This window comes from Schistocerca gregaria, chromosome 1 (genome assembly GCF_023897955.1).
Source record: "Schistocerca gregaria isolate iqSchGreg1 chromosome 1, iqSchGreg1.2, whole genome shotgun sequence".
Lineage (NCBI taxonomy): Eukaryota > Metazoa > Arthropoda > Insecta > Orthoptera > Acrididae > Schistocerca > Schistocerca gregaria.
In genome coordinates this window covers 547,307,272-547,327,190 of record NC_064920.1, presented here as the reverse complement: position 1 = coordinate 547,327,190, position 19,919 = coordinate 547,307,272, and the positions used below count along the sequence as shown (strand labels likewise).

The following is a 19,919-nucleotide window of genomic DNA, read 5'->3' as shown; positions in this document are numbered from 1 at the left end:
CCGCAATTTCCTTCGCCTCACATACAACGCAGCACCCAGACAGATGGGCCTATGCCATTGGTTAGCTTGCGTGCACCAATCAGAGGGAACCACGCTGAGGAAACAGCGTCAAGGTTTCCGATTATCACAGATGCTATCATCTGTGTGCTAGCTGGCGAGTCTTGTCCACGTATTGACTGGTTGCCATGGAAACGGCTTCCCGCAGGCCGCAAGGTAGCGTGGCTTCACCTCAGTGTCACATGTTTGTTGAAAATGGAGGTTTAGTGAACAGACTGAAGTGAAGTGATGAAAACTGGTAGCATCCGTGTTAGATCAGCGTGTCCACTGTGAACGCGTTATATTCCTATAGTTTTAAATGCATCCAAATATAAAGCCTCACGCCTCCTCCGTTCATGCAGAGGATGAATGGTTTGTGGAAATAAACACAGTTTAACCACAAAGCACAGATAAGAGAAATTGCTGCTGGAAGTTACCAGGAAGAGATGACAGATTTTCATTTAACCCGTTGTTATGAACCCAGTATATCAGCTACGAAGAATAGGAAGATGTCACGCAGCGATTTAGCGTTTCAAAAATTAAAGAAGTACGAAGTAAAATATAAAACTAACCGAAATTTGACATCTGTACAGTCGGTGGAAGCAAATAGTGAGTCTGATATAGAACAATACAAATCTGTTATACCTGTGTACACCAGCCCAAGAGGCAGACAACAGGATTTGACAACATACTTTGAGGCGTCAAAACATTGTCTTCAGAAGGCTGAAGAGACTGGCGGTCGAGCATCATTGAAAAACGGTAATGTCACATCATCTGATACACGTCCACGTAACAGAACACTTATTATTGACCTTAAAGTTGATGATGTTGACGTGGTTTATTCAGATGACTCGAAAACTGAGTTGATTACCAATTCTTCTCCAAACGCTTGTCGGGACAGAAATAGTATTTCACGGAAGAAGCAATCTGATGCCGAAAAGTTAACTGCTCAGAAAAATAAGACCCTGTCTCCTCCATTGAAGATATCAGTAAACAACAAACCTAGTGCGTCTGATACATCAGTTTCTATTAACAATTTATGCAGGAATATAGTGCCAAATGATAATCCCACAGATTCAGGTGATCATACACATATTAACTCCGCCACAGCAGTTGATAAAACATCTGTCTGCACCAAGAACATGAAGGAAATTAAACAAGTTGACTTATATCTAACAGACGAAATGAAAGAAGTGCAGGTACTGTCTCAGCCAGTAGAATATTGTCAAAAGCAAAACGAAAATGAATCATTAAAACAAATAAATTGTGATCTCTTTAGCAACGAAGACCCGGAGACTGTAAGAAGTGAAATATTTGAAAGTAACTCTGAGATCACAAGTTTTGAAGTTCCTGATATTTCCAGTTCTTTTCATATAGATATTAGAGAATCTTTACACCTGGACTCAGTGGTAACCCCAGAGAGTTCTGTTACCGCAGGTGATGGTGTACCACAGAATACAGACGATAAAAATGTCGCTGCTCTGGCATCAAACAGTGTAACAGATGGTCATTTGCACAGTGCAATCTCAGCATTGTGCTCCAAATGTAAAAAAAGTTTTAAAAAACAGTGTAAGACTCAAGCAGATAAGACTTACTGTACTTGCAATAGCAAATCAACACAGACAAATATCAACATGGACTTTGTACATCACATAAACAATATTCATCTTTCTAACACAACTGTAGAGAAAGATGTGCTGTTATCACCGTGTAGTTTATTTGTTTACCATAACTTGCTTCATCGTTATTCAGAAGGTACAAATTCTTCAGTCTTTCTTTTAGTAGATTTGTAGAAGGAAGTAATCAGCACGATGTAACTCTTGCAAAAGAAAACATATGGTAATTGCTCATCTATTAGTATAGACTTTTCAGATTATTAAATAGTTATGGTAAATTTGAGATGATATAGGCGAACTGGAGTACAGGTGTAACACAAAGATTATCTCATTTAAGAAATTACATTTCTATGTTACAACATTACAGAATGTTCAGCATGTTTCCTGTCAGCTCTTCAGTATATTTTTGATACAGCTGGCTGTGTCAACATATAAGATACAGTTAAGACAATTAATACAACAGCTTTGTGAATTAATAAAAGTACATATTGGTAGTAGGGCAATCCCAGGTGCTAATATACTTATTAAAACATATATAGTTACTGGAATACTTGTTTACACATGTATGTACATGCTTAATTACAATTATATATCAGTTACATACATTTACAGTTTTCAATTACTTATAGCTAGTTGATTGATGATACTTGTATACTTATTTATGCATAATTCTAATTGTGTGATTATTACAAGTGATTCTACTGATAAAAACATCAACCTGAAGCACAATTCTTGAAAATCACTCTCCATGAATTAATCAACTGAGTAAAATTCTTACTGTTTCATTTAAGTTTATAAAACTCCTGTTAACTTGTGTCATTGAGTCAATTGAGCTGTTTTTCTTTTCAGTTGGTTGAAGAATTTAAGGCCTGTTTATGGCTACTACAGATGCGAGAATCTAGAATACAGTAAATGTATCATGTGCCAATTTTTTGTATAGTGCAAATGAACATTATTTCTTAGTCTGTTTTCTTTAGCATAAATTAGACAGCTATAGATGTAAAGGCTGAAGAATGTCGTTATGCGAAGTGCTCCAAACTGACTTCTTCAAACCTCTCTGGGAGGCAGACCCAGAGTACATGGAACAGCTTTCTTCTGCCATCGAGACCTGTAAGCTCACTCTGGTGCACTTCCCCACAACAGTATTCTACATTGTTGGTGTGAGTGGAAGAAGGCATATTAAGAGTAAAGTAGGAGATTCTTACTGACTTAATTTATGGAGCAAAAGTAAAACTCTTGACAGTGTGCTGCTTAAGTCATTTGTGTGTCCATCCCATGTAAATCTTGTATCAGTCACAAGTTGAAGTAAATTCACATTCTTATTCTCAGACCTAATTGCTCTGAGACTGCAATAAAGTTCTTCTGTTTTTGTTTTGAGAATGGATAGATAGCCGGTTGGCCAGATGCCTGTGATTAGTCAACTCATTTATTTCTCTGTTATAATTTTGAATATCTTGATAGTTTTTGCCTTTTGTTAGCATTGTGATGTCTTCCGATTACAGCACATACTCACCTAGTATGTGACTTACGAAATTATCTGTATACACAATAAAGAGACAGGATCCAAGAGCTGACCCCTGTGATGTTCCACATTTCATTTTCAACAACTGTGATGCCTGATTATTTGCATATACTAACTGTAGCCTGTTAGGTAGGTAGGTTCTAACTATATTTCATCTTTTATCTCTAATGCTGTAGTGAGATAATTTTATTTATACAGTCGTATGTGACACAAAGTTGAAGGCTTTGTTCAAGTCTATAAGTACTGCACACGTTGCATCTCTCTTTTCAATATCCTCATATATAATACGTAATAGATTTCCGACTCATTTTACTGTTGACAGTTCTGATCTAAAGCTACACTGATTTGCAGTATTATTTTCAAAATAGTCATATATTTGTTAACATCTACAGCTTTCTATTATTTCTGAAACAATTGGAATAAATGAGTGAGGCCTGTAATTACTGGGGAGATGTCTCTCTCCTTTCTCAAACACGTGGAGTGTAACGGTGATTGTAGGAGCTTGAATGATGACAGCTTGTACACTTTATAAAGTATTTGTTTAGTACATTGCAGTCTGTGGTAACAGTATTGTCATTTTTGAACTGGTTTATTTCACTTCTAATGATATTTCTTGCTGTAGCTATCATTTACTTTGCACTTGGCCTTCTTAATCTCAGTTTGGTAGACATGTTTGAGTTTTGCATATATTTTCTTAACTTCACAATTTTTAATAGATCCATCTTTGGCTGTAGGAACCAGTATTCTTATTATAATCAGTCTCTGTCTATAACCCTCCCCTCCTCCTCCTCCCCCCCCCCCCCCCCCCCCACACACACACACACACAACCCTCCAATACCATAGGTGCAACCACAATGGAGGGGTATCTGTTCAGAGGTCAGACAGATGCATGGTTCCTGAAGAGGGCAGCAGCCTTTTAGTAGTTGCAGGGGCAACAGTCTGGATGATTGACTGATCTGGCCTTGTAACAATAACCGAAACGGCCTTGCTGTGCTGGTACTGCGAACGGCTGAAAGCAAGGGGAAACTACAGCCATAATTTTTCCTAAGGGCATGCATCTCTACTGTGTCGTTATAAGATGATGGCATTTTTTTGGCTAAAATATTCCAGAGGTTAAATAGTCCCCCATTTGGATCTCTGGGTGGGGACTACTCAGGACAATGTTGTTCTCAGGAGAAACAAAACTGGCAGTTCATGTATCGGAGTGTGGAATGTCATATCCCTTAACCAGGCAGGTAGGTTAGAAAACTTACAAAGGGTAAAGTTAGATGTAGTGGGTATTAGTGAAGTTTAGAGGCAGGAGGAACAGGACTTCTGGTCAGGTGAATACATGGCTATAAATACTATACAAAATAAGGGTATGCAGGAGTGGCTTTAATAATGAGTTAAAAACAGGAACATGGGTAAGCTATAATGAACAGTATAGTGAACGCATTATTGAAGCCAAGATGGGCACAAAGCCCACATCCACCACAGTTGTACAAGTTTATATGCTAACTAGTTGTGTGGATGAGGAGGAGATTGAGGAAATATATGACGAGACAAAAGAAATTATTCAGGTAGTTAAGGGAACTGAAAATATAATAGTCACCGAGGACTGAAATTCAATAGTAGGAAAAGGAAGAGAAGGAAGAGTAGTAGGTGACTGGGAGAAAGGAATGAAAGAGGAAGCCGCCTGGTGGAATTTTGCACAGAGCATAATTTACTCATAGCTAACAATTGGTTTAAGAATCATGAGAGAAGGTTGCATACATAGAAGAGTCCTGGAGACACTGAAAAGTTTAAGATTGATTATATAACGGTTAGAGATATAGGAACCAGATTGTAACACATTTCCAGTGGCAGATGTGGACTCTGACCACAATTTATTGGTTATGAACTGCAGATAACAACTGAAGAAACCGCAAAAAAGCAGGAATTTATGGAGATGGTACCTGGATAAACTGAAAGAACCAGAGCCGTAGAGGGTTTCAGATGGAGCATTAGGGAATGGTTGACAAGAATGGGGGAAAGGAATACAGTCGAAGAAGAACGGGTAGCTTTGAGCAGAGGATCAAGTAGGTAAAAAGATGAGGTCCAGTATAAATCCTTGGGTAACAGAAGAGATATTAAATTTAATTGATGAAAGGAGAAAATATAAAATTCAGTAAATAAAGCAGGCAGAAAGGAATTAAACATATCAAAACTGAGATCAACAGGAAGTGCAAAATGGATAAGCAGGGATGGCTAGACAACAAATGTAAGGATGTTGAAGCATATATCACTAGAAGTAAGATAGATACTTCCTACAGGAAAATTAAAGAGACCTTTGGAGAAAAATAGAACCTCCAGTATGAATATCAAGAGAACAGATGTGAAAGCAGTCCTAAGCAAGGAAGGGAAAACAGAATGGTGGAAGGAATATATAGAGGGTCTACACAAAGGAGACGCACTTTAGGGCAATGGTATCGAAATGGAAGAGGACTTACAGGAATATGAAAAGCAAGATATGATACTATGTGAAGAATTTGACAAAGCACTGAAAGGCTTGAGTCAAAAGGAGGCTGGGTCTAGACAACATTCTGTTAGAGCTGCTGGTAGCCTTGGGAGAGCCAACCAACACAAAAAACTTCCATCTGGCGAAATACCCTCAGAATTCAAGAAGGAATACAACCCCAATTCCAAAGAAAGCAGATGCTGACACAGGTTTGAAAATTACCGAACTAACCGTTTAATAAGCCACAGCTGAAAAATACTAACACAGGCCCTTTACAGAAGAATGAAAAAACTGGGAGAAGCTGATCTCAGGGAAGATCAATTTGGATTCTGTGGAAATGCAGGAACATGCGAGGCAATGCTGAGCGTGCGACTTCTCATAGAAGGTAGGTTAAGAAAAGGCGAACCTATGTTTATAGCATTTATCGACTTAGAGAAAGGTTTTGACAATGTTGACTGGAACACTCTCTTTGAAATTAAGAGTGGCAGGAGTAATATACAGGGAGCGAAAGTTTATTTATAATTTGTACAGAAAGCAGATGGTAGTTATGAGTAGAGTGGCATGAAAGGGAAGCAGTGGTTGAGAAGGAAGTGAGACAGGGTTGTAGCCTATCTCCAGTGTCATTCAATCTGGATATTGAGCAAGCAGTAAAGAAAACAAAAGAAAATTTTGGAGTAGGAATTAAGCTCCAGGGAGAAGAAATAAAAACTTTGAGGTTTTCCAATGATGTAATTCTGTAAGGAACAGCAAAGGACTTGGAAGAGTAGTTGAATGGAATGGACAGTGTCTTGAAGGGAGGATATAAGACAAACACCAACAAAAGCAAAACGAGGATAATGGAATGTAGTCGAAGTAAATCAGGTGACGCTGAAGAAGTTAGACTAGGAAATGAGACACTTAAAGTAGAAAATGAGTTTTGCTATTTGGGAAGCAAAATAATGCATAATGATCGAAGTATGGAGGATATAAAATGTAGATGGACAATGGGAAGAAAAGCACTTCTGAAGAAGAGAAATCTGTTAACATTGAGTATAGATTTAAGTGTCAGGAAGTCCTTTCTGAAAGTATCGGTATAGAACATAGCCATGTATGGAAGTGAAATGGACAATAAACAGTTTAGGGCAAGAAGAGAATAGAAGCTTTTGAAATGTGGTGCTACAGAAGAATGCTGAAAATTAGATGTGTCGATCACGTAACTAATGAGAAGGTACTGAATAACATTGGGGAAGAAGAGAAATTTGTGGTACACTACCTGACTAAAAGAAAGGATCAGTTGGCAGGACACATTTTAGGGCATCAAGGGATCACCAGTTTAGTACTGGAGGGAAGCATGGGTAGTAAAAATCATAGAGGGAGACCAAGAAATGAAAACAGTAAGCAGATTCAGAGGGATGTAGGTTGCAGTAGTTACTTGAAGATGAAGAGGTTTTGCACATAATAGAGTAGCAGGGAGAGTTGCATCAAACCAGTCTTTGGACTGAAGTCCACAACAACTACTGTCTACACTATGTTGTAGTGTTTTGTGGTCAGCATTTAGTGTTATTAAGATCTTTCTTATAGAAGGGGGGACAATTGCTCTTTAATATTCTTTCAACAATGTCTAGAAACAAAGCAGTGCAGTCATCAATAGTTCTCTCAGTGGTCAATTTATAGCATCAGTCCACTGAGTTTAGTTCCTTTATCTTATGTTTGATACTTTTATTTAGTACTCTGTGCATTAAAAAACTTTTAATAAATTCAGAGAGTTATTATCTTATTTGTAGAAATAGTCTCTCATGATCAGATAGTCCAGATTTAACCACACAGCATTCTGCATAGTCTCTGTTTGTTAGTCATTATATTGCCTAAGTATACTTCTAACCTCATGGGCTGTTCATTGATGCACTAGAGATTAAGTGACTTTATCGTATTTATTAAGTGAAATACATACTTTCTTTTTTCTCTTATGGCTATGTTAATGTCACTGACTGTGGGAAGTTTGTAATGTCTGCATTGTGAAACTAATAGTATTACCATATTGAGTTTATCTATAAATGTTTTTTCATCATTTCATTGTGTATGATAGTGTGATGCAGTTACTATTTTTGTGTGTGTAGTACCACTGCTGCTGCTGCTTCTTCAGATATACCTTTTAGACACAGACTATTAACATCTATAACTGAATGCTTTATATGTAGACTGTTTGAATCATAGACTGATACGCAACAATGTGCATTATTTGTTCTGCAATAACTGGTGATCTGTGGGTATCCAGATGGGATATACAGTGCCATAGGTGAACTGTTTAACCAATGTTCATTAACACAGGGTATGCAGCAGCTGATTGTTCAATCCAGTATTGTAATTCATTGAGTTTACCCCTGAGTGATTGCACATTGATGTGAAGCAGAATTGTATCATTTTTAGTACATTGAGGTACATTCTCTTCTTTGTATTTTCTAGCTTTTGTTGGGCCTCTTTACCTGTAACACATTTTGTGGTGTAGTTCAGCAGTGGTTTATTCTAAAAGAAATGGGATGTAGAAGCACTGGTTGATGGGATGTGTTTAAAATGATCATTTTGTTTGTGTTTTTTTTTTTTTGCTAGCAAATTCTCCCCTACCCCATTTAGATGTAACCCATGTATTGTATAGATTCCATGGCCAACTCTAATTACATCCATAATAGACACATTAAAGTGTTTGCATATTATCTCATATTTTTGTTTGCTTGATTAATTTCCTGGTTTATGCATATCTGCATGGAATGTTAAATAGTAGTACATTGGTGTGTGTTAGGAAACTGAGATATTTCTTTTTATTCTGAACAGGCAGTATGCATTCTATTTCTCGTAAATGTCGTTTGAGCCACCAGACAAGACAATAAAGTCCATACATGTTTACTAACTTCAGCAATCAACACCCTTATCTTGATGAATCGCATTGCATTCACAGTATTTTTTTACATTTATGTGAATAGACAGGCTATGTCCAGGGTTATCACCAAGAACTATAAGTTTTTTTTGTTGTTTTGCTTTCTGATAATATTGAAATCATGTGTCATTGTCTTGTAAAACTCATGGGACATCATGTTGCTTTTATTTTTCTTCATTAATAATCACTGTGTCACTGTTTTTCTGGAGGTAGTTTGATATACCTTGTTTTTGTGGCTTTATATCACTGAGGACATCATAACTGTTTTTCAGTGGAATATAAGACACACACCTGGTTACAGAATTGACCTCCACAGTGCGACAAGGTGCAAACCATTTACCAGTATCTGAACAAGATCTGCTTGACTCCCATTTCCACTGCTGAATGTAATTTAAATTATTTTCACTGAAGAATCCATATTAGCCCACCAAAAATAAAAATTTGGTTGCATTGGCTACATAGAATACCAGTTTTTGCTGGTTTCAAATATTTTTTACAGTACCTCATGCATTCACTTTCATGAGTAAGAGTTATGTCTCTATTTTCTTGGCACTTGGTTTCACTAATTCACTTAATTATAATTAATTCACTCATTTGATCATGCTTAAGTAACATTTGTATTACTAATGATTTCTTGTCTATTAAAACTGAGATAACTGTGTCAATCTAGTTCTTTCCATTCAGAGTCAGGGCTAATTTCTTGCCTTTACATTTCGTGCAAAACCATATCCTTAATTTTGGATCAGCACTCGCACTTCTATAGTGTAAGTAGACTTGCATTTAAAGCCCATTATTCCTTTACTTACACATTTTTACAGGAGCAAAATTCTGAGTCTAATTTTTCTAGCACACATTCGTAATCATACACTGAAGTGCTTGCAACACTTGTAATTTTGTTTTATCAACTTATATAGTTATATAATTGTTTTCTTGATAAAAATATGTCTCTCTGTTCTTTATTCACTAATGCTCCTTCATTCAGAGCATTCAAATTAATTTGTTCTAGTCTCCTAACCAAGATGCAAAATTTTTGAGTTTCTGAGTAAGTTTGTGAGGTTCTGTTAGGTTGGAAGATTTGTTTGTTTTCAGCAATCAGTGGAGAGTAGTAAATGAGGACCTTGCTCTTTACTATTCATGAATTCTTAATTTCATTGTCCCTGTTACATTTCAAAGAGAAAAAAAAAGATGACATTCTTGACATATTGCTGTCGACAAATGTTGCATACTTACATGGAGGTTTAATCAGAATTCAAGCTATGAAGCATCTAACTGACTACTTTTCTTAACAATATTTTAATCTAAAGTAAATGTTAGTGTCAGTTAATGTAATTGGCGTACCTGTCTATTCAGATCAGATAAAGAGTAACATGGCCAATAAACCAAATGTTGGTTTTGAAACCTACAGCACTTCAACGACTTGCGTGTCAATGATAATTACTGGCGATGAGCACAACACATGCGCCCAGTCCTGAGCAGAGAAAATTCTCAATCTGGCTGGGAATTGAACCTGGGGCCCCATGACTGAAGAGTCAGCAATGCTAATCACAAGATAATGGGCTGCTGATAGAAATTTAGAGTGTGTATTCTAAATATGCTATAAATGTAGGTCCTTAACTTAACTTCTAAGATAAGTTGTATGTCAGTACTACCTCACATGTTTCAGTATTCCTCTGCAACCCAAAGTCTGCTTCCCCAACATCCGCTTCTACCAGTTTTTTCATTCTTACATAAATAATTTGTGTCAGTATTTTGCAACCATGATTTATTAAACAGAGAGTTTGGTAATATTCACACCTATCAGCACCTGCTTTCTCTGCAGTTGAATCACTGTATTCTTCTTGATGTCTAAGGGCAATTCCCCCATCTCACATATATTGCACACCAGGTGGAATAGGTTAGTCATGGCTGGTTGGCTCAAGGATATCAACAGTTCTGAGGGAATGTTGTTTGCTACAGAGCCTTTCTTTTAGCTTAGCTTTTCCTTAAAATTATATTAAAAAAAAATCATCTATGTAAACAACTGAAAGGATCTGTGAAGCTGTTTGGAGATTATCTCTGAGTCAAACAACTGTTTTGAAACTGCAAACTCCTTTCAGAGCAGATCAGAAGCCAAATGAAGTTAATGAGTGTCCATAGCTACTGGTCACAAACAAAACAATATGCCATAAATACGCTGCCACTAATCCATGAGCTTGGGGACAGACTTGTTATTAGGTGTAACATTTACCTGGAGATATGATGGTGAAATAGAACACATTGTATTGGTGTGGAATTTGTGCCTTGGCATTTGAGTGCTAGTCCAAATTATCAACACTAAGAAATTTATCTTAAACTGTATGATAGGATTTGGATGATAACAGATGGCAGGAGTTAGATTTCCAGATACCATACCGAAATTAGAACAGCAACCTATAGCATGAAACAGCTTAAATCACCGGACACAACAAAGTACCCAATATAACAGTGGATCTGCTCATTGCTTTGTCATTGCACACCTCCATCTACATACCTATTCCACAAGCCACGTATGGGGGGGAGGGGGGGAGGATGGTACCTTCTACTGTTCTTATTCATTTCCTTTTCTCTTCCACTTGCAAGTAGAATGAGGAAAAAATGACTGACCGTGTGCTTCCATATGAGCCCTAATTTCTCTTATGTTTGTTTTCCTTATGTGAAATGTGTGATGGTGGCAATAAAATCATTCTGCGCTCAGCTTCAAAATCCCAATAACACACCCAAGCACAAGATAGTCGCAACTATGGCACTTTTTACTAGGAAGATCAGTATATTCTACCCTCTCTTCCCATTAGAGCTAGCAATATGTGATTTTGCTTTGGTTCTCACACTAGAATTTAAAGAATCATGTTTTGAAATTGTTTCCTTACTCAGATAATAGTAAGCAATACTCAATATATCTATGGAAATGTTTTTATATTGTTTGTGATATATTAAAAATGAAATTACTATATTATTATCCAGGTCATTTGATTGGACAGTACACTACAATTAAGTTTGGTGAGTGGTAACACCACTGTGTGTGTGTGTGTGTGTGTGTGTGTGTGGTGTGTGTGTGTGTGTGTGTGTGTGTGTGTGTGTAAAGTAGGAGTCAGTGGTAGAAATGAAATTAAGAGGGTTCTTCCATGTCAACTGGCCATGTTTACTGTCTTTCATTTTAATAAAACTTGATGTAGATGTTTGTTGGTCCAAATGAAAAAGCATGAAAATTTATAGTGCAACAGTTCCTATGGAAATATGGAAGTACACCCCAGTGGAGATACTGAACTGTTAAAAGTTAATAAAATGTGCTTTGTAGCAATAACATTTAATGTTTTATACACAGTCTTTCATTTATTTTACTGCATACAGTATTTTATGTGGTATAGTTTAGCCAAGCAAAACCAATCTGGACAATAGTGCTCTTCCTTTCCACATTACTACAAATGAAACAATCTGAATGTTTCCAGTCTGCAAGGTAGTAAAGTTTGTTACACTTTTTTCATAGGTTGAGCCCACACCTTCATGAAAAAAAAAGATCTTTGAGTAAAAGCGACCAGAGTTTGTACCTTTTTGAAAAAGTTGTATCTAACATGTTGCCAACAGTTCTCTCAGGTTGTTATTGACAAGAAATTCAGGTTCTTCATTGACTGTATTCAGTTTTGCCTTGTCTTACTGTTTCTCATTTCATTCAAGGTCTCAGACAATGTTCCAGTCTAATTATTGATCTCATTCAACCCTTTCTTTTCTAGCAGTAGATCTGTTATAAAACATTCTTGCATTTATTAATATTTGTTTTGTTTGTTATTAGTCCAAAGCCATTTGGTAAGAACTTTTTTCTGCGATTATTTGGTTACAGTCACTTCATCAGTTAGGTTTCATAGTAAATGACATACTATTTGCTATCTAGCTTTTGTCAATCTAAACCATTGTAGGTACTGGAAACATGAACAGTTCATTTTTTCATTCATTCATCATGTTCCGTAGGTCCCATCAAGAAGGATCCTGATCCTGCAGTTAGCTTCCTGGATAAAAGTTTAATGGAACAAGTCAATATAACACAATATTTGATTAACAGCCATCACACTCTGTATAATGCATATTGTACAGCTGTAAGAAACTTATCAAAAAATTATCAACCCGTTACACTTGAAAATACAATGCAGGTTAGTGGATCAAAATGTTCTTTAGATAAAATAAAATGGATCATATGCTTTCATTTAGTGTTTTGTAGTACTAGAGAAATGTAAAAATGATATTTAAAATCATCTGTCCATTCTACTGGGTAGTTATAACTAAAGTGCAGCTACTCAGATCCATTATGGGCTGTAATTAAAACATGGCAGTGAAACTTGGTAGATATTCTAATGCGTTAACATGGAACTGATTTACACTGGAGAAAAATTAAGTACAATTTTGGCCACCAGATGCAAATCTGGCACTGTGAGCACAAGAAAGACGTGTAAAAATGTTTCCATATGTAATGGATTGGGAGTGGGATATGGGTAGAAAAGGTCAAACAAGTGGGTTATGTTGTTTCATAATTAATCAGCACTTAAACACAGGTTGTTCAATATGAGCACTGGAGACATTGACAAGATGCTGTATAGCACCAGATTTGCATCTAGTGACCAAACTTGGAACCAATTTTGTTCAAGCATAAATCAGTCTGTGTTAATGCATTGGCATATCTACCAAGTTTTTTGCCATACAATAATTACAATCTGCACTAGATCTCCTTGAGTATATCCACTTTATTTATAACCACCTGGTATTATTATATTTGTGCTGGCAAGTGAAATTAAAGTAGTCAGTTAACTGAATGTGTAACTCACTGTTCTGTAATTGAAGTAATTTATTCATCTGGAGAAGAATGGCAGCAAGGCATGCATGGTAAAATAGTTTTATTCGGTTATTAAAATACGGGAAAGTGATTGAAGGACTATAAGCTGTAATTGACATGACTGCTTCAAACATGGTGTGATTCATACAAATACAATACAAGACAGAAAAATGAACTTGTTGTAGACTTGTCCCATTCTTGAGTGCTGCTAGAGTGTTTCGCATCCTCACCTGGTCAGGTTAAAGAAAGAAATCAATGCAATTCAAAGCGGGCTACTAGATTTGCTACCAGTGGGTTCAGTCAACATTCAAGTGTTGCAAAGATGCTTTGTGAACTGAAATGAGAATCCCCGGGGAGAAGGCAATGTTCTTTTCATGAAATACTAGAGAACTAGCATTTGAAATTGATTGCAGACTGGTTCTAGTGCTGCCAACGTACGTTCATGTAAGGACCATGAAGATAAGAGAAATTAGGGCTTGTACGGAAACATATAGACAGTTGTGTTTTCCTTTCTCTGTTTGCGAGTGGAACAGGAAAGGAAATGATTAGTAGTGGTACAGGATATCCTCTGCCATGCGCTATGAGCTTGTAGAGCATTTATGTAGATGTAGATGCAGAGCAACTGCTCAGGTATGTTACAGGCAAGAATTTCTTTAAATTAGGTACAGTATAGTAAAGCTATCCTCAACTCAGTGTTGGCATTGTACACCATATTGTCCTACTGGAGACTGTAAGCCCTTTCCTCCTTCTGAGATGTGAACTGTACCCAGCCAGCTGTATGTGACCTACAATTTAATATAGGCTCCAAAACACAGTGCAAGGTGGCATTTTTCATGTTAAAAATCATTTCCAGAGGTGAAAGAAGTACAGAAAACAATCCATACCAACAGTTGAAGGACTGAACCACAGAGCTCTGGATTTGTAATCCGACACTTATCTAGTCTGCTACTGCACCACATTAAATCAAATGCCTGATTGTGGAAGGTGCACAGGCATTCCACTCATTGGGTAGAAATATTTAGGAACACTGAGTTTAAGTCAGTGAAGATTGCCAAAGTGAAAATGTAAAAACTAGTGCCAGTATGACTTGTTAACATAAAGGGGTAAAATTTTAATGTGAGAATAAGACTGAAAGAGACATAATGATAGGTCTCTGAGAAATGGAATTGGCATACCATGACATGTTCTTTTATGGCACTGATGTATATTTGGAAATAGTGGATAAAAGAGGGTTACACAAAAAAGCACATTTAGTGGGCCATACAAGGTGACCATAGGAAGAAATTATTGTCACCTTTTCTACATGGCCATTACAGACACTGAATCTTTTTTCATGGTGTTGGTTTGATGGAGCATTGCAAAGATGTGTGAACTTGTCTGTGGTGACAGTTTGTTTGATGGCATTTGGTTAACTCAGACTGCTGGATTGCATTGTCCAGAAACCACTAATTCCTCACACTGCAATGGGCTTGTGAATACTGTCATTAGTGGACTGAGTGGCATTCATATACATGTTAGATGCTAATATGATAACTTGCTATCTGGCATCCTGGCATAATAGACAGATGCCAAGTGGGATGGTGTGGGTGGCCACTGGATAACCATGAGATATTGTCTACCATCTATTGAAGGACATATGAATGGTAACTGCTGCATCATGTAGATTTTAAACCTCAATAAATTGGCTCTTTCAGGCAATCCTGCATGTCACACTGTAGTTATAAAGTGCCTGATGAGATGTGGTGATGAGTCTATAAACGTACTTTCAAATAATGAAGAGTTTCATTACTTTGATAGGCTGCATGTCTGACAGTTCACCTGTTGAACATATTTTAGGTATTTTCATGGAGTTGGCTGCATCCCAAATATCCACAAGACTTTCAATTGTTTATGTATCCTCCAATGAAAGTCTGTTTAATTACAGCTGTATTTTGTTTTGTTTTATTTTAATGTGTATCTTGTGTAAGTAGAGTTGATTTCAAGACAACATTGTCTCATTGTCAGCTATCTGTTAGGCATGCTTCAAATATCGCCTGCCGTAGGTACTATAGAGTCGTCATGTCAATAGAGGCAACCATAATGCATCTGCAATACAGTTTGATTTTTCGATCAAACACCCTCTACTCTCTGCACCGAAATGAAAGTATTCATTATTTAAAAACTTGAATGTGATTTGGACAGTGACAACCCATCATGAAACTGATTCTGCTTTATTTTCACTTACTTTTTACCCATTAGTACAGTTGTGCAAAATATTACCAAGTGATGCAGTAGAAATAAAAAAAAAATACTAAATTAGCCAAACTTTTAAGTATGTTTAATTCATAAAATCAAGTCCACCTGACAACATAAGCTGCTCTGGAATACCGTTTGCTTAGGCATGATGGTACTGATGATAAAAATTGCAAATGATGTATACACCATGTAGAGAAGGCATTGAGTTGCAGACCGACACAACAAAAAGACTGCTGTAAATTTGAACTTTTGGCTAAAAGGCCATATTTTCATGTAGGAAACACATTCACACAAGCACGGCTCACACATGTGACTGCTGTCTCTAGCCTCTGAGGCTAGATTGTGTACTCAACTGCCTATAGCAACTGCACCTGACAGAATAAACAATCTGTAGTTGGTGGGGGTAAGGAGGCAGCTGGAGTAGGTAGGGGAGGGATAGCAGTCTAGGAGTGGGAAAAGGTGTACTGCTGCTTATAGGGCATGCAGGAACATGATGGCGGCAGTGTAGGGTTGCTAGGTTCAGTTTGGAGTTTAGAATGAGGGGCAGGGGAGAGGAATAGAAAAGGAGAGAGGTAGAGGAGGAAAAAAAGACTAATGGGAACATTGGTGGAATAAAAGGTTATGTAGTGCTGGATTGGGAGCAGGGAAGGGGATAGGTAGGTGAAGGAAAGGTACTAGCAAAGATTGAGTCCCAGAGGTTACAGGAACATAGGATATATTGTAGTGAGCGATCCCAGCTGTGCAATTTGGAAAAACTGGTGTTGGTAGTAAAAGTCTAGATGATGCAGGCTGTGAAGCAGTCAATAAAGTGAAGCACGTTGTTTTGGACAGCATGTTCAGCAGTTGGGTGGTCCAGCTGTCACTTGGCCAGAGTTTGTCAGTTTCCATTCATGCGGATAGAATAGCTTGTTGGTTGTCATGCCCATGCAGAAAGCAGCTCAGTGGTTCCAACTTAGTTTGTAGATCACATGACTGCCTCACAGGTAGCCCTGCATTTGATCAGATAGGTAATGCCTTTGGCAGGACTGGAGTTGGTGGCGGTGGGAGGATGCATGAGACAGGTCTGGCATCCAGGTCTATTGCAGGGATATAAGCCATGAGGCAAGGGTTGATAGCAAGGAGAGGTTAGGGATGGACAAGGATATTTCATAGGTTTAATTAGTGGCAGAATACTACTGTGGGAGGAGTGGGAAGGCTAGTGAGTAGGATATTCCTAATTTCAGGGTATAATGAAAGATTGTCCAAACCCTGGTGGAGAATGTGATTTCGTTGCTCCAGTCCTGGATGATACTGAGTCACAAGGGGACTGCTCCTTTGTGGCTGGATGATTGGAATGTGGAAGGTGTTAGGTGACTGGAGATACAAGGCATGGGAGATCTGTTTCTGTACAAGGTTGGGAGTGTGATTTTGGTCTTTGAAGGCCTCAGTGAGATTCTTTCTATACATAATGTAAATAAAATAGAAAGAAACTTCCACATGGGAAAAATATATTAAAAACAAAGATTCCAAGACTTACCAAGCGGGAAAGCGCCGGTAGATAGGCACAATAAATAAAACACACACACAGAATTTCGAGCTTTTACAACCGGCGGCTGCTTCGTCAGGAAAGAGGGAAGGAAAAGGAAAGATGAAAGGATGTGGGTTTTAAGGGAGAGGGTAAGGAGTCATTCCAATCCCGGGAGCGGAAAGACTTACCTTGGGGGAAAAAAGGATAGGTACATAATCGCGCGTGCGCGCGCGCGCACACACACACACACACACACACACACACACACACACACACACACACACACACACACACACACACACATACATATATCCATTCCTGCTTGGTAAGTCTTGGAATCTTTGTTTTTAATATATCTTTCTATACATATTTAGAGAGGGACTGCTTGTCACTACAGGTGCAATGGCCATGGGTGCCCATCAAATCTCTCAACAGCACCTAGCAGCCCTATCCTGTCCCCACCATGACAGTGCTCTCAATGCTCACTCTTACAAGCAGCAGTACACCTTCCCACACCCCTACCCTGCTGTCAGTCCCCCTCGCCACCCCAGCCTCCTCCTTACCCCCACTACCCACAGACTGCTTCACTCATCACATGCTATTGCTGTACATAGTCTAGCCTTGGTGGCCAGAGAGAGTGGGCATGTGTGTTGTGTAGTTGTATGTTACGTTTGTGTGTTTTCTATTTTGGAAGAAGGCCTTTTGGCTGAAAGATCAGATGCATAGCAGTCTTTTTGTTGTGTATATCTGTGACTTAGCATCTCCTGTATATAGTGAGCAGCAATCTACCCATTTCATAATATTGTCATTATTTCATTCTGGATTTTCCAATGTTTAAATGATATGATATATGATACAAGTAGAACCCAAGATTAACATTTTCAAGTGCACATACATCGCAGCCTATAGCAAAGTATAATTTTTCATACGTATTATGTGAATGATGCATTTCCTACCAGCAGCTCTTAGACCAGAGTTCTCCATCTCTGTAGTATAGAGATCACTGGTGGTGGTGCATTGTTGGTAAGTGTGAAGGCAAAGTAATTGGAATTATGAGCAGATAAATCCTCTTAGGAGGCTACTTCGTATGATCGGTGTACCATGCCATAACATTATGATTGCCTACATTTCGTTGTCTGTCAGCTGCCCATAATTTCCTCCAGTATTAGGTTGTACAAATCAGTGATGGGTTGGTCCTTTTAATGTGCTACTTATTTCCACATACAACCTTCACCATTCTTTTATTCATATATTTATTCTGCTCACCTCCAGTTGAGATATCTGAAGTCTCTTTACATTCTCATGATAGAGTCAAACTGTAAAATCCTCACAACTTGCACTTTTCTTTCTGAGGCAATATTAAATTTTTGGAAACTGACAATAATTCTGCAGAGCCCAAGAAGAAATGGGGACATTATGGTGGAAATTTGTAAATCTGCGTAGAACTTAAAAAATTTGCAGATTTTTGCTGTTGATTCAAAATTGAAGCATTTATTGAAAATACAGTGTATTGTTATTTTGTTACCAGATAATTATGAGATATACTAAATCCTAAACTTTGCTAATTACTTTTGCGTGAATAAAAGTACAATGCTAAAGAAACCGACTGTTAATGTTAATGTTTCACACATCAGTTAAAATATTTGTTCTGTCTGCTGTGTTGTGTAACACTAATAGCACTATTTAAGCAATTGTATTTGTTTAATTTTCAGTTTATAAAGCACAGCAAGAAGAAGAAAAGGAAAAAAATGGCTTCTCCATGAAGCAAAACTCATTTTTTACTGTGTATATTTTTTTGACGTCAGTATTGACATTTTTTGTAACCTAATGGCAATATTAAAAATGTATCCATACAAGTAATCTATAAAATATTCATTAATGATGGTCTGAGCCACAGGGTGTTACCTACAACAGTTGTCAGCTAGGGACTTTAAAAATATTGTCTGTCCGTAAATGAATATAATCTACAGCTCGAGGCAGCAGCTCATGTCTTTTTGCTAATCAGAATTCAAATGAATTGCAAACTCGAACTGTAAAATTTGTGATTTATAACACAGAGAAGAGATATTTTTAATTTTTTTAGGCATGTTTATCAAGTGAACAGCTTTCAGGAGGTCTTTTTATGATGTTTGTGTTGATTTCTGTGTGACTTATTTAATACCTTGACAGTACTAATTTAGCAAAAAGAAGTTAAAGATGTAAAGAATTGGGTAAGAAAAGAAAACATACATTCTTTTTAGAACAGAATATTCTCTAGACCTGTATTAAGTGGCAATAGCTCCTGTCATTATGAACCACTTACGGTTGGAGCAGAATGCAATGATGTTATTTATTGGAGATGCTTCACAGGGATTAAGGGCAGAACTGGCTAAACATTTGTCATGAAAGTAAGTCAAATTCCTTGAAAGAGCATTTTGTATCCAGTTTTTAAACCATGGGATTCCTCAATTCAAGTCCATCATGTCATTGCCGTGCTAGCTTGCTTTGTCATTTATGGATAAGTGGGATGCCAGTATTTGATTATTAACTTAGTTTTTAATTCTATGAAATAAACAATTCTTTTGACACACATGGTTTTATTTGTATTGTGATGTTACTGCTGTCATCATATTCATGCATTATTTCATTATATAGTGACATATTTTTAAGATATTTTGATCATCTTCAGACATATCTACATACAAGTTACAAACAAGCAAATAACATCCAAACAATCCATGAAGACCCAAGGGTGTCGACCAGCCGCCATGTCATCCTCAGCCCTTAGGCGTCAACAGA

At 37.4% G+C, this 19,919-nt stretch overlaps 1 protein-coding gene across 4 annotated transcripts; it reads left to right on the top strand.

Moving 5' to 3' along the window:
- The first annotated feature begins 179 nt into the window (after window positions 1–179).
- LOC126355942 (uncharacterized) lies at window positions 180–19,706 on the top strand. Of its 4 annotated transcripts, none has more exons than XM_050006530.1 (3): window positions 180–1,791; window positions 12,544–12,722; window positions 18,854–19,706. In XM_050006530.1, the coding sequence occupies exons 1-3, from the start codon at window positions 483–485 to the stop codon at window positions 18,902–18,904; spliced, it is 1,539 nt and encodes a 512-aa protein (XP_049862487.1). In that variant the 5' UTR covers window positions 180–482; the 3' UTR covers window positions 18,905–19,706. The 4 variants fall into 4 exon arrangements, 2 of the variants coding, with proteins under 2 accessions (XP_049862487.1, XP_049862495.1); XM_050006538.1 differs by having other exon boundaries at window positions 190–1,605; XR_007565557.1 differs by having other exon boundaries at window positions 265–2,812.
- The last annotated feature ends 213 nt before the right edge of the window (window positions 19,707–19,919 follow it).